The 13,179-nt window shown below is 40.4% G+C and overlaps 2 protein-coding genes and 1 pseudogene across 3 annotated transcripts in view; all 3 read left to right on the top strand.

Moving 5' to 3' along the window:
• LOC135348841 (T-complex protein 1 subunit delta-like) overlaps positions 1 to 2,400 on the top strand; it is a 56,413-nt pseudogene extending 54,013 nt beyond the window's left edge.
• The window catches only part of LOC135348896 (T-complex protein 1 subunit delta-like), a 35,852-nt gene that overhangs the window by 18,412 nt on the left and 4,261 nt on the right, over positions 1 to 13,179 (top strand). Inside the window, exons 1-7 of one of the 2 annotated variants that reach the window (XM_064547276.1) lie at positions 3,744 to 3,961; positions 4,267 to 4,355; positions 5,191 to 5,291; positions 11,927 to 12,035; positions 12,316 to 12,458; positions 12,625 to 12,746; positions 13,034 to 13,172. In XM_064547276.1, coding sequence (XP_064403346.1) covers positions 5,283 to 5,291; positions 11,927 to 12,035; positions 12,316 to 12,458; positions 12,625 to 12,746; positions 13,034 to 13,172 — 522 coding nt within the window. In that variant the 5' untranslated portion in view covers positions 3,744 to 3,961; positions 4,267 to 4,355; positions 5,191 to 5,282. Of the gene's footprint in view, positions 1 to 3,743; positions 3,962 to 4,266; positions 4,356 to 5,190; positions 5,292 to 11,926; positions 12,036 to 12,315; positions 12,459 to 12,624; positions 12,747 to 13,033; positions 13,173 to 13,179 lie in introns of those variants that run through there. The other variant, XM_064547277.1, reaches the window with a different exon arrangement.
• Positions 7,900 to 11,911, top strand: LOC135348822 (solute carrier family 15 member 4-like). Its single transcript, XM_064547180.1, has one exon. It carries the CDS (start codon positions 8,092 to 8,094, stop codon positions 9,790 to 9,792), a length of 1,701 nt encoding a protein of 566 aa, XP_064403250.1. The 5' UTR covers positions 7,900 to 8,091; the 3' UTR covers positions 9,793 to 11,911.

Here is a 13,179-nt window from a genome sequence, read left to right as displayed (position 1 = left end):
AAGGAGTGCATCCATTTTCTGGTTATTAGTTGAACTTTGACCCTGTCGTAGAGAAAATTGCCCACCCGAATATGGAGAGCCAGATAATCAATGTTCTACTATAGAATGTGCTGGTGGTGTTTGCATGAACTTTAGTGCATTACCCACCAGAGTACAGTATACAGTACGTGACATTGCACGTAAGGCGACAATAGGTGTATTATTTATTACTTGTGTGGGCCATGCCACTATCTAAACTGAAAATATTGATTTCAACTGAGTGTAATAATTTTTTTCTTGCTATGGAGACGTTACGTGAAGTGTTTTCCTGGAAGTATCCAGCAGGTTCAATCTAGTACTCAGTGGTTGAAACCTTTCTTGAAACTTACTATATTGACACGGTTTAGGCATCTGTTTGAGGCTTGTTAAAGTTCACGTCATTTTCTCAAGTCATAGAAGATTGTCTACATGTAGTTCTTTTTTATGATCTCGAAACTATGATCTTATAATTCACTGTTGCATAGGTACCCTATTAGGCTGATATATACCGCATAGCCGCTTTATTTTCGAAAAGCAAAAATAATGGTTTTCGCGGATTGGCCTTGAACCTCTCGACTCATTGTTAACCCGAGGCGCGTGGGCGGCCACGGGTTATAGTAGTCGTTTGGTTTGTCTGTTTGTTTGTTTGTTTGTTTGTAAGTTCAGGATCTGCTCACCTGGCTGCCACAGCACTGCGTTTACAGCATGGATAGCCTTCACACAACAAGTTATTAGTTTTAACAATGGCAGATTTCTATGTTAAAGCTTGTTGTAGAATAAAAGCTAAGGAACTTGGAACTTTCACGTTGGCTGGCTAGCTAGCCTAACAGCTGTTACACACGGCTCTTATTCGATACAGTTTTAATGATCATCTACACATGCGCATGGTGATAACCAAGCCCATCCACGTGGTTTTAGTTCACTGAAGACTACCAATGCAGAGCTTAGTTGGGCGGAGTCCAGAGCGCAGCGTTGGTTGGACTCCGCCCAACTATGCAGAGCTAGAGACTACTCTCATCTATATGCTATCTGGATCTGGAAGACTACTGAACACTTGAAGAAATGCCCTTCTCGAAACCTTGTTTGTCTGTTTGTAAGTTCAGGATCTGCTCACCTGGCTGCCACAGCACTGCGTTTACAGCATGGATAGCCTTCACACAATAAGTTATTAGTTTTAACAATAGTAGATTTCTATGTTAGAGCTTTGTTGTTGAATAAAAGCGAGCATAAACTAAGAAGCTTGATTGCACGTTGGCAGGCTAACACTATACACGCGGCCTTTATTCGAGGCACCCTCCGTATTTACAGCTGAAGTGATCCCGTACCAAAAACAGTGGAAAAGGGTCACTACAATAGAAAGCTAGAATTGTGACTTGTTTGTTGCTCTGTTAGCTGACTCTGGGATCCTACTCCATCCAAGAGTCATACTTCTCTGAGATTCTTTGCTGTGATCCTAGACTAGGACCTAGTTCACCTCATGTACCACTAAAACTCTGTTCTCAATGTTTCAGCATGTCTCCAGTCTGGTTTAGTTTTATTGCTCCTGAGTTGCTGTGCTAGACAGCTCAGCCATACATCACTACATGCACTGCATTATATCACTCTTCTGGTTTCTTGTCACCAGCCGAGGGTTTGCACTTCAGTGCTCTAGTTTGCTTCCAGTATTGAACTATAGGATTGTGGTCATTTGAACCTCTATCCTAAAATGTTTAGTTTGAGCAATCTGCGAAATATTAGCTCTGAGTGTTTACGGTATTATGCCTTATGTCTTTAATATCAGTTGTTGTTTCCCTATAGGGCACCATAACTGATATTCTTGAGGAGAACGTGGTGCAGCCTCTGTTAGTGTCCACTTCAGCCATACAGCTGGCCTCAGAGACTGTCCGGAGCATCTTGAAAATTGATGATATTGTGAGTTTTACACCACTTCCTGCCTAAATTATCCAATCGTTGACGCTTGTACAGTAAAGTACCAAATAGCGTTAAAATTTCATGCATTGGCCTCCAACTTCAAAATTTAGCATTGTTTACTTCCAGTCTCTATGCTCTAGGGGTGTGGTCATTTGAACCTCTATCCTCAAAAAATAATTTTTTTTCGTTCGTTTTCAAGTGCTATGTACATGGTAGTTGTCTATAAGTTTGCTGCTGGAGATTATAGCTAATGGTAATGTAGCTACTTACTGTAGTTAAGTTTTGGGTGGTGCTTTGACTTTTTGTTATTGTCTTTTTCCCTTGCAGTTGAATGTACTTAGGTGAGGACATGCTTAGTCAGCCATTAGAACAGTGTACTGCGTACTATATAGGCATTTATAAGTTAACGTATGCACATACTATGTAGTAAAGCATCGTTTGTTATTATTATCATTATTATCTGTGATCTTGTGATTTCATTGTTTAAAGCATACATGTATATGTAATAGTTGTGACACATGCACGAGTGCCACATGTGGAAGCTTGAGAGCTGGTGTTTTTGTAGCTTTAATAATGGCCTCCGTACTCCAACTTTGCGTCGATTCACCCATTGCCAAAGACCATGTGTATGCTCCACCTTCAATTTTGTTAATGTTGATTCATTTTGCTGGTCGAGCCATGATTTTAGTAACTTCAGTGCAGTTAGGTTTTGATCAAATGCCTGATGCATCTTCGGCTAATGTGACAAGTTACGTTGTATGGTTTGTGGCTTGTCTCTATGCTGGGAACGGTATCCACTCGTTATGTTCTAACCGACTGCTGGGTAGGCGAGGGAATTAAACACCCCATTGCAAATCCTGTCTCTAGTGTCAGTAATTTCGTTATGTGTTGTGTTGTGCTCCGATTTTTTTGCTTGTGAATAAGTTGATTATTCCAGACCAAATGAAAGGGCTTATGATTGGCTATATGTGGTCAAACTATACTATTATGTCAAGCATCGTTGCTAACATTATAGCAGGGGTATTCCACACAGTGTTTTCTGACCCTCGCGGTATTGTTCGATTGCCTACAGCTTGATGGCAACTCTCCGGAGTATTACTGGTTTTGTATTGTTGGGAATATTGAGCCGCTGGTACAAGATGAGAGATATAGCTACTCCACACAGGTGGGTGGAAGATGCCTATGAAAAATATCTCGCTTCTGACAATCATCATTTAACAGCTATAATTATTTATATATAATATGGAAGTATATAAAAAAAAATGTGTTTAAGAAACCGTGTTTTCAATTGGCTTCATTGTGCCAGCTTGTATACCAGTCCTATAATTTATTGCACTTAAATCATGCAGGGGGGCCAGGACACTCGTCAGTGATGGCCTACCGTAACGTGTAACGTCTTTTGTATAATTATGTCAGAATAATAATAGGCACGTTTTTCAAGATAATGGGTAGCAAAAAAAGGATAATTTTTCCCCTCTTTTTGTGCAACTGGCAGACATGATAAACGCACATGCACAAAAGAAAAAATCTTGATCATTCTGTGATGGGATGGCATTAACTAACAGACTAGTCTAACACATGCAAGATCACTGAGACATAATTAATTAATAATCGTGACTCTCACAGTGCACATCCAGTCTAGAGAGTAGAATACCACAATAGGTGGGTAGTTGTATATACCTAAATGCTCAAGATTGAAGTGTTGATACCATTGTATAGAATAAGCTACAACATAATCAAAAATAATTATTTCCCCAAAAGTTGTTGAAGGTATAGCTGCGGCTAGTATTAGAAAGGCTGCTGCATGCAAAAGCCATAGAAAAAGCCAACATCTCCTCATGTGCTCCTGAATAATTCTGTGAAAGCTGATCTGCAAGCGAAGTCAAACTTCAACACAACCAAGTTCACAACCCTTGCAAGTAATATACCTACCCCCAGGCAACCATCTCTACATGGCATCCCCTGAAGAAAGAGAGAACCTCAGAGTCAATCACTCCATCACCCTGCGACAAAGACTCCGTTTCTGGACCTGGTATAAATACCGTCCTTCTCACACAATTGTGTATAGCTCTTCGTTAGATGACCTGGATGCGGCCTACTATGTTGGACTGCCTGTCATCCCTCTGGTGTCCATAGCAACTAGACTGTATAAAATAGAATGTGCCATGTAGCGTAAGTCGGACTTACGCTACATGGCACATTCTATTTTATACTGTCCCCCTTACTGAGAATGCGTATATTTATATTCGGCTATAGACTGTGCAAGGAGGTTGTATTACTCAATAAATTGCATAGAACAATTAGGTTACATAAAATTTCCACAAATGCACTCTATAGATGAGATGAGACCCACTTTGGTGAATACGCCATCTAGCTGGTACATTCAGGGAAGGTTCTTCTTTGATGTCCACCCTCCACTGGGAAAGGTGAGCCATATGGTTTGCTTAGGGTTGTGGAGCTTCTTGTAAATGATATTTCAAAGCTGTCTGTCTGTACATGTAGATCTAATTATTATAAGTGGCTTAATCTGTCTTCTCTATACTGGAAAAGCGTGTGTAGTAGTCAACTCTGATCTTTTAGACAGTAAGATATCTGGTCATAGTTATTGTAATGTACGGTGCCATTGTTGTAGTATTCATTACCATAGCTACATATCAAATAATTACCGTAAGACCTCGATTTAAGGTGACCCTCCAAATATGCGACATCCAGGAGCTTCTGCAATTTTCTGACCTCTAAAAATAGCGACAGCTGCGTTGACAATTATTTTTTAATGTCGCATTCTAAATGTAGCCACTCCCTAGCCTCGATTGTAGCCCACTGGAAAATCAGTGTTTTTAAGCAGCCTGAAATCGAGGCAAGTAGACTCTGTAAAGTTACCTCTAATTAGATGCGACCCTCTAAATATGCGACTAGGACTTCAATATAATTTTTCAACCTCCAAAAGAAGCGACCTCTGGCTTCAAAAGTATCGCTTTAAATCGAGGTCTTATGGTATATCAGTGTAGTAATCTGTCTTTGTTGGCCTTGCACTATACATTAAGGTTACTATACGACAGGTAGTAATTTTAGTGTTTCAGATTTTTCTCTGGTTTTATGATGCTAATAGCAGCAAATTCATTAGCACAATAATTGAAAAGATGTATGAGTTTTTAGGTTGAATTTAGCGTTATTACAAATTTGCTAAAATTCGTATACCCGGATAACATTAAGGTTTACCAATATTTATACTTTTCCCCTCCCCCCCCCATGCACCACCAGTTGATAATAGCGATAGCTGGAGTGTTGGCTACAACGGTTCCTTTGAGTTTGAGGAGCACGGGCAACAGTACAAGGACACTCTTTACATCGGCATGAAGGTGGTACGTGCATTCACTCTGTGTACAGCATTAGAGTTAATTTGAGTTTCCGTTGTCATTCTCAGTTTCTGGTATACTAGTTAGGGACTGAGCATTTAGTAATAGTGATGACAAGGTGTGGGTGTAATCACTACCGTAGGTTGAGTTGGAAATGTCGAACTTCATACATGTAGATGTATTATGTAATTGGATGTGTACGTAAGCATTGGTCATAATACTAAGTCTTCATAATACCATTTTTGATCAAATGAAAGCACTATGCATATGGGTGTTGATGCTTCAGTGTAGGCGCCAAAGCTTTACGGCAATATAATAATGAAGCTACAGTACTATAACAGACTAATATTAAACTAACAGTACAATTTACAATTCTACATTTTCATGGTGCAAAGAGTGGAAAATGATCGACCATGAAAAGGATGCCGAAAGTTCAAAGTCGATACTTATTAATGGCTGCAGGTTTATGAAGCAGTGCAGCTGACTCTTGCAGCTACCACTATAGCTCGTGTTCTAGTGTAGAGCTAACTACTAAGAAGTACAGATTTTGCCGCAAGCGAGTGCTATAAATATTCTGTATAATGGCCTTCAGAGTTGATAAACCTAGCCAACTCGAGAACAAAGCATTATTTTGCTACAAGAAAACATGACTAATTAGCGCTTATAGCTGAAGTATTGCTGACTCAGCACTTTACAACCCTTAACTCAGGGCTTCATACAGGGGGGGGGGGGGGGGGACGTCGATGATTGGTACTTGGTTGCTATGATTCTCATTGTGATTTACGAGCTGGTGATTTACCCGCTATTTGGGCACATAGTTACAAGCAGCATTCGACGTATTGGTGCAGCAACTGTGCTCACTGCATTCTTTGCATATTTCTGTCCATTTACTACTATTCCTACTGAGATCCACCATCATGGCTATCAGGGGGGCCAGGTCCTCCATTAAACACGGAGCACTTCGTGAACCAATTTCCCTTCAATCTGCAGAAGGACACCTACAAACTACTGAAGTTTAGGTTCTATAATTATAACTAATACACGCATATATTTTTATTTCTGTATCTGCACTATAATTATTATACATGTTGGCCCCATACTGGGGATTGAAAAAAATAAAAAAAATTTACTACTATTACACGAATTATATTCCCATTGTGATGGCTTATGGCCACACGTTCAGTGTGTGTCTGATCGCCTTGTTGATGTTGACTGCTTTAGTCAAGTTTGTGTCTGCTCAGTCTCCCTACAATATGCGTGGTCTCCTTCTTGGCTGTGTGGTGCATTAATTCTTCAATCGCCAGCCTGGTCTTGTTGGCAGAGTTGAGTGCTAGAACTAGCTAAGCGGCGGAGTCAGCTCAAGATTTGACAAGGATTTAACATTGAACAAGATAGACAAAAGTAACAACTGACAAAACAGAGATCATACATGCACCAAAAACAAGAGAGACGCGCAGGGCCTCTTTACAACAAAGAATCTATTGTTAACACAAAAGGAGGCTCTGCTCCACAGGAAGTAATTAACCTACTTAACATACCTATAACAGAAACCATAGCTACAGTACAAATTAACTAAGTAAACAATGTACACATTAGTCAAGTGCACACACATACACATAATAATAACAACAGGTCTATTACATGACGTGTGATTTTTGACAATAAAAGACTTGTGTTATTAGTGCACACTGTTATATCTGCTCTGCTCAGTCTGATTGGGTTGGTATCGTTCGGTCTGCTTGCTCGCTGGTATACGGGGAGAGTTAGAGATGACGTTACGACTCCTCATATGTGAGTGGAAGAAGTGTACGACCGATATCTCCCCGAAAAACCTGATGTTAATTGATTACATGTATGTCAGTGACATACACTCAATTGTTTTTCTCTTGTCACCATCCAAATGTGTTATACCAAATGCTTTAATTGTGTTGACAAATTTTTAATGTTATTTGTTTCATTTCTGTGTACTGGTAATTTCCTAGGGGAAAAATGTTCGGGATTTTCGTAGCAGTGAAGTATGACATTTTACCCACAAATGAAGCGAACTTGACTTTACCCACAGTGCAAGCAGCAACCACAAAAATAAGATTCACGAACTGGCTGAATATATTTTGCCCCCCCCCTCCCCCGAAGATTACCCGCTATACGGTATGCCATGCCTTGAACTCAAGCCTATTATATGTTATGAGTAGTACACAGGAAGGGCATTTGTTTGACATTATTAGTGAGTTTCTATATTTGGCTAGTCACATGCATATCCTTAAGGATATGCATGTGACTAGCCAAATATAGGAACCCTTCCTGTACCCTCCTCGGGTTCTCAATACAACTAAGACACCTACTACATGCACCTACTCCAACTGTTATAGCATTATAGTAGGCTCAGGTTCAAGGCATGGCATGCACATTAGAATTGTTGTAGCTTCTATGACGTACGTAGATCATAGTCCAGGGCTCAGTATCATTAGTAAGAGACCTGGACACAACGCTTTGTTGATAAACCCTCTACATCAGACTCTGAAGTACACATACTCAGCTTTGAGTCCGCCATATAAACAGTTATATATTTACTTTCACTTCTATATAATAATTTGCTAATACAAGAGCTTTAAAGCTCTTTTACAAATGATATTATAGTGAAAGTAAATGTTAGGTGTCTTAGTTGTATTGAGAACCCGAGGAGTATAGTGGTCAGGAAGGGTATTGTTTATAATTGATACTGATAGTGAGTTCCTATATTTGGCTAGTCACATGCATCTTAAAGCTCTTGTATTAGCAAATTAATAGGGAAATCATAACTGTTGATATGGCAGACCCAAGCTTGAGTATGAGTAGTTCTGAGTCTGGCACATCAACAAAGCGTGTGGTGTTTGCGTCCAGGGCTCTTACTAATGATACTGAGCCAGGTGTAGTGAATTCTCAAAAGTGTTTAATCAAGCAATCTGTGGCAGAGGACATGATCCTAAGGCGCAGTCAGTACCTCAAGCCTAAATGCAGAGTGCGAAAGATTTCTTCAAAGGCAGCTGTATTAGTGCTCATTTGGACTGTTCTTGTCAACTGTACATTTGGATCACTGGACAATTTTATGATACTGTTTAAGTTGAATTATGAGCTAATTCCCACTGTTGTGCCTGGGGTCATGTTTGTCCTGGTGGCTTTACTTTCTGGATACATTGCCGATAATTTTATTGGGCGATACCGATCAACGAAGATTGCATTCATACTGTTGTTTGTAACTTCCATTCTGCAGTGTATATTGGTGATAGTTAGACAGTCTATCATGGAGTACTCACCTAGTTTGAGTATTGGGTTAGTAACGTTCACTTCGTCTCTAGGATACGGTAGTGTTGCTATTTTATTTGTCACCCTATCGCAAATTGGTTTGGATCAAATTACTGACAGCTCAGTCTCCAACATCACCAGTTTCATATCATGGTTTGTCGCTTCTGTGTATTTCGGTAATTGGTTTAGTGATTTCTCTTATAACACGGGCTCAGTGTGTTTCGGAATTAACTTTGAGACAGTTTGGAGCTTGTTATTTGTAGTTTGCATGTCAATTGTTCTCATCTCAGACCTTTTCCTCACTCCAAAATGGCTTATTATTGAACCAAAATGTCCACAGTGTATGAAGATGGTCTATCATGTCTTGAAATATGCTGCAAAGCACAAATCTCCTACTAATCGCAGTGCTCTCACATACTGGGAGGAAGACATACCTTCTAGAATAGACTTGGGGAAGACCAAGTATGGTGGACCGTTTACAGTAGAGCAAGTTGAAGATGTGAAAACTCTCTTACGAATATTAGCTCTCACTGCACCCTTATGGCTGAGCTTTTTCTCATTCCAAATGCAATCGAACATTATAAATATACTCAAAGCTGATTCTAGCAATGTTGCGAATACAACAGACAGCCAACGATGCCACTCACATGTGATTAAGTTTTTCACCTATGACCTGAATTTGCTTCCTTCCCTGTTCCTTGTTGTGCATGAGCTCGTTATTTTCCCACTATTTGGACATTTGACTCCAAGCTCAATCCGACGTATTGGTGTGTCTTTCCTGTTAATTGTGATCACCTCCTTCTTATGCGTATTGATCTGTGTGTACTTCTATTTCAACCATGATGTTCACATTGCACTAGTCTACATCCATGCTTTGTGTGTAGCTATCATTTATTCGATACTATATCCTTCTTTAATGGAGTTTGTCTCTGCTCAGTCACCTTACAATATGCGCGGTCTTTTGCAGGGCTACTTGTGGTGTATTGTCATCATTTCTTATCCAATAGCCGAACTTATAACCACCTTCTCGTTTTTTAAAGACGGTTTAGCGCAACACATATTGATTTTCTCATCCTTTATTACGGTGGTGACTTTGGTTGGGTTTGTACTGTTTTGTCTACTTGCTCGCTGGTACAAGAGGAGAGAAAGAGATGACATAGTCAACGTTCATACTTTGGTTGAAGAAGTCTATGACAGATATATCTCAAATAGATCTGTACTCTAGCACGTACTGGCCAGTATTTTTTATATTAAGTTGCTTTGAACGTTTTCGTTTTTGTTGATACTTTCCATGAAAAAGTTTCCAAGAATAAGTTATCTACATACATTTCTAACTGGAGAACAATATAATAACTGTATGTGTTCTGCAGGAATACAATGGTTGCCACTATATATGTATCCTTGGGGCATTTGACAATGTTTTTGTGGTGTATTGTACATACAGTCGCATAAGTTGTTAAAAACATTGTCTACCATTGTTTCACTCGAACAATATGTGTAGCACGTGCTAATCAGTAGCCATTGCTTATTGACGAATGTAGCCTATCTGTAAAGACAACTAAAACATTAACATGTCTGAAAATTTGGCTGGCATATCTGAAGAATTTGAACCACCTGTATGTATTCAGCAGCTTAAGCCCAACTACAGGAAATGCTTCAAGCCCAGATGGAGAAAATTTTCTTCCAAGTCAGTCCTGTTAGTTCTCATCTGGAACTTCTTTCTCTCTGTAATGATCAATGCTATGACCTATAAGTACGTTGGTGTGTCTGAAGTGGAGGGCAGTGTGATTGTTAGTGTTGTCCCTTATATCCTGTGGCCGTTCAGTGCCGTCTTTTTTGGTTGGCTGGCGGACACATATTTAGGGCAGTACCGTGTTGCTAAGATGGGGATGGTTTTAATGTTTGTGACAGCTTTGCTTCAATCTTTTCTGTTTGTTGTTGAAAATGCCGTTGACATCGATGCTAGCCTGGTAATTGCACTAATTACTATAGTCAAGTTTATTGGGCATGGCAGTAGTGCCATAATTCCAGTGACGTTGCCTCAAGTTGGTCTGGATCAGATGCCTGAGTCTTCATCAACTAACATTACCAGTTTCATCGCCTGGTTTGTCGCTTCTGTGTTTGGTGGGTTTTGGTTAGCCGAAGTTTCTTTAAATGTTGGTCTTTAGTGTATTGGGTCGGAGTATGCTCTTGTTTTAGCTTGTTTCCAGTGATTTGCATGTCTATTGTTCTCATTTCTGATGTTTTTATAACTCCAAAATGGCTGATAATTGAACCAAAGTCATCGCAGTCTCTGAAAATTATTTATCGAGTTCTCAAGTTTGCTAAGCAACACAAGGCTCCTATCAATCACAGTGAATGGACATGAGCAAGTCAAGGTATGGTGGACCGTTCACTACAGAGCAAGTTGAAGATGTGAAAACTCTCTTTCGAATTTTAGCTCTTACCTCACCCATGTGGATAATCCTCGTCGCTTTTCATATGTTTCTGAACATTTTTGCTCTCTTTGATTATGAGCTGCATTTCGATGGAGCCTCTAACTGTACCACAACTGTACTGACCTACTTCACTTATCAATAGGACCTGTGGTGCATTGTTCTAGTAGTAGTTTATGAGCTATTCATGTACCCTCTGATCTGTCACATATTTCTAAGCTCCATACGACGAATTGGCCTTATAGCCTTTGTGATTTTATCGTGAACTTTGTGTGTGTACATCTGAGTATTTACTACTATGTGACGAACCACCCTGTCCACATAGTTTGGCGTATGCTCACTCTATTGTCGTGGCCGCTCTTCTTATCTCGTTACTGACTTCCGCTATGGAATTTGTGTGTGCCCAGTCGCCCTACAATATGAGAGGCCTTCTGCTCGGCTATGTGTGGTGTATCTATGTAGTCACATACATTTTAGCTCAATTATTGTTCAAAGTACTTTATGATCTTAGATCAACTCACCCGTGGATAGTGATACTGTATACTGGACTGGCTGCTTTGTTAAGTCTTGCTGGGTTTGTGTTGGACTGCCTCCTGGCCCGCTGCTACAAAAGGAGAGTGAGAGACGACATAGCCACCCCTCAAAAATGGGTGGAGGATGCCTATGACCGATACCTCTCAGAGAATGAAGAGAATGAACTGGTTTTTGTTTTATATTATTATATTATCAATGTGATAAAATTTATATTGGCTACATAATTATTGGCTACATGTAGATAATGTCTATTAATTTCCTTTTAAAGAAAATATTAACAATAAACATAAGTGAAATAAAGAAATTTATGAGCTGTAGTCCTTTACGTATGCTTAGCCTGTGCTCAGTGACAGTATTACTCTCCCACCCACACACAACCACACTGCTCAGCTGGTGGAGCTCTCCAAGGCACAAGACATTGAGGCTGGCGACGGAACTACCTCTGTGGTGGTCATTGCAGGAAGCCTGCTCAACACCAGTCAGAACTTGCTGGAGAAAGGTATCTTAATGGGGTGTTCTGTACTGTGGCCTCAAACATTTTATCCCTGTGCCGGATCACAGAGAGCATAAACAGGGTGTCATACAGGATTTTGAAGTAGAGGGGGGAAATAAGAAAAGTAACCAGAAAATTTTGTTAAAAAAAAGGTCAACTGTTATTTCAATACCCCAGCTATGGACATTAATGTACTAGTACATGAATGCACATTTTGAGGGGGGGGGGTATCCCCCCTTTTCCCCTCCGTATGGCACCCTTTAACAATTCTTGCTCCATTTTACAGGTATCCACCCCACAACAATTTCCGACTCGTTCCAGAAGGCAGCTGTCAAAGCCACCGAGGTCCTCACTAAGATGTCGACCCCAGTTACCCTTGACGACCGTGAGTCCCTCCTCAAGAGCGCCACCACTTCACTCAACTCTAAGGTCTTATACATGTAGACGTATGCTCATAGAAAAGTGCACTTGCGTCACACTTTCCATTCATAGTACGGTTTCCTTTACAACTATACCTCCCCCTCGTCTGCTATTGTACCAGTTGCCCATCATCAACACCCCCTCTCTCTCCCTATTCACATACACTGGTGTGCAGGTGGTGTCCCAGTACTCCAGCCTGCTGGCTCCACTCTCGGTGGATGCTGTACTTAAGGTGATCGACCCCGCCACTGCTACCAATGTCGACCTCAACAATATTAAACTTGTGAGGAAACTGGGGTAAGTTACACATTACACGTAGTTCATGATGCTGCAAATACACTGCACGAAAACATTTACATGTACTCCACACAAGTATAGTTAGCGTGGAGTGTAAATGGCCACTCTACTGTGGCTTGCATACACCTAAGTGCTTATAGCATTGAGTATACACACTGTGCAGTTACAATCCTTGTGTAGTTGTTATTAAATATGAAATACCTTTGTGGATAACGAATCCATTGCCTTGCAGTAGTAGCCATGCATTACTTTTCTTTGCAGTGACTAAGCCATTCTTTTTCCTGCAGGGGTACAGTTGAGGACACTGAGCTGGTAGAGGGACTAGTGTTGGACCAGAAGGCCTCTCACTTGGCTGGAGGGGTCACTCGTGTGGAGAAGGCTAAAATAGGACTCATTCAGTTTTGTATCTCACCACCAAAGACAGACGTGAGTA

This window comes from Halichondria panicea, chromosome 15, assembly GCF_963675165.1.
Source record: "Halichondria panicea chromosome 15, odHalPani1.1, whole genome shotgun sequence".
Taxonomy (NCBI): domain Eukaryota; kingdom Metazoa; phylum Porifera; class Demospongiae; order Suberitida; family Halichondriidae; genus Halichondria; species Halichondria panicea.
Note: the sequence above shows the minus strand (reverse complement) of the source record. Positions and strands in the feature narration are given on the sequence as shown.

Bases quoted from the DNA above. Each gene is read 5' to 3' on its own strand.
- LOC135348822 (XM_064547180.1), top strand. From the start codon at position 8,092: ATGGCAGACCCAAGCTTGAGTATGAGTAGTTCTGAGTCTGGCACATCA.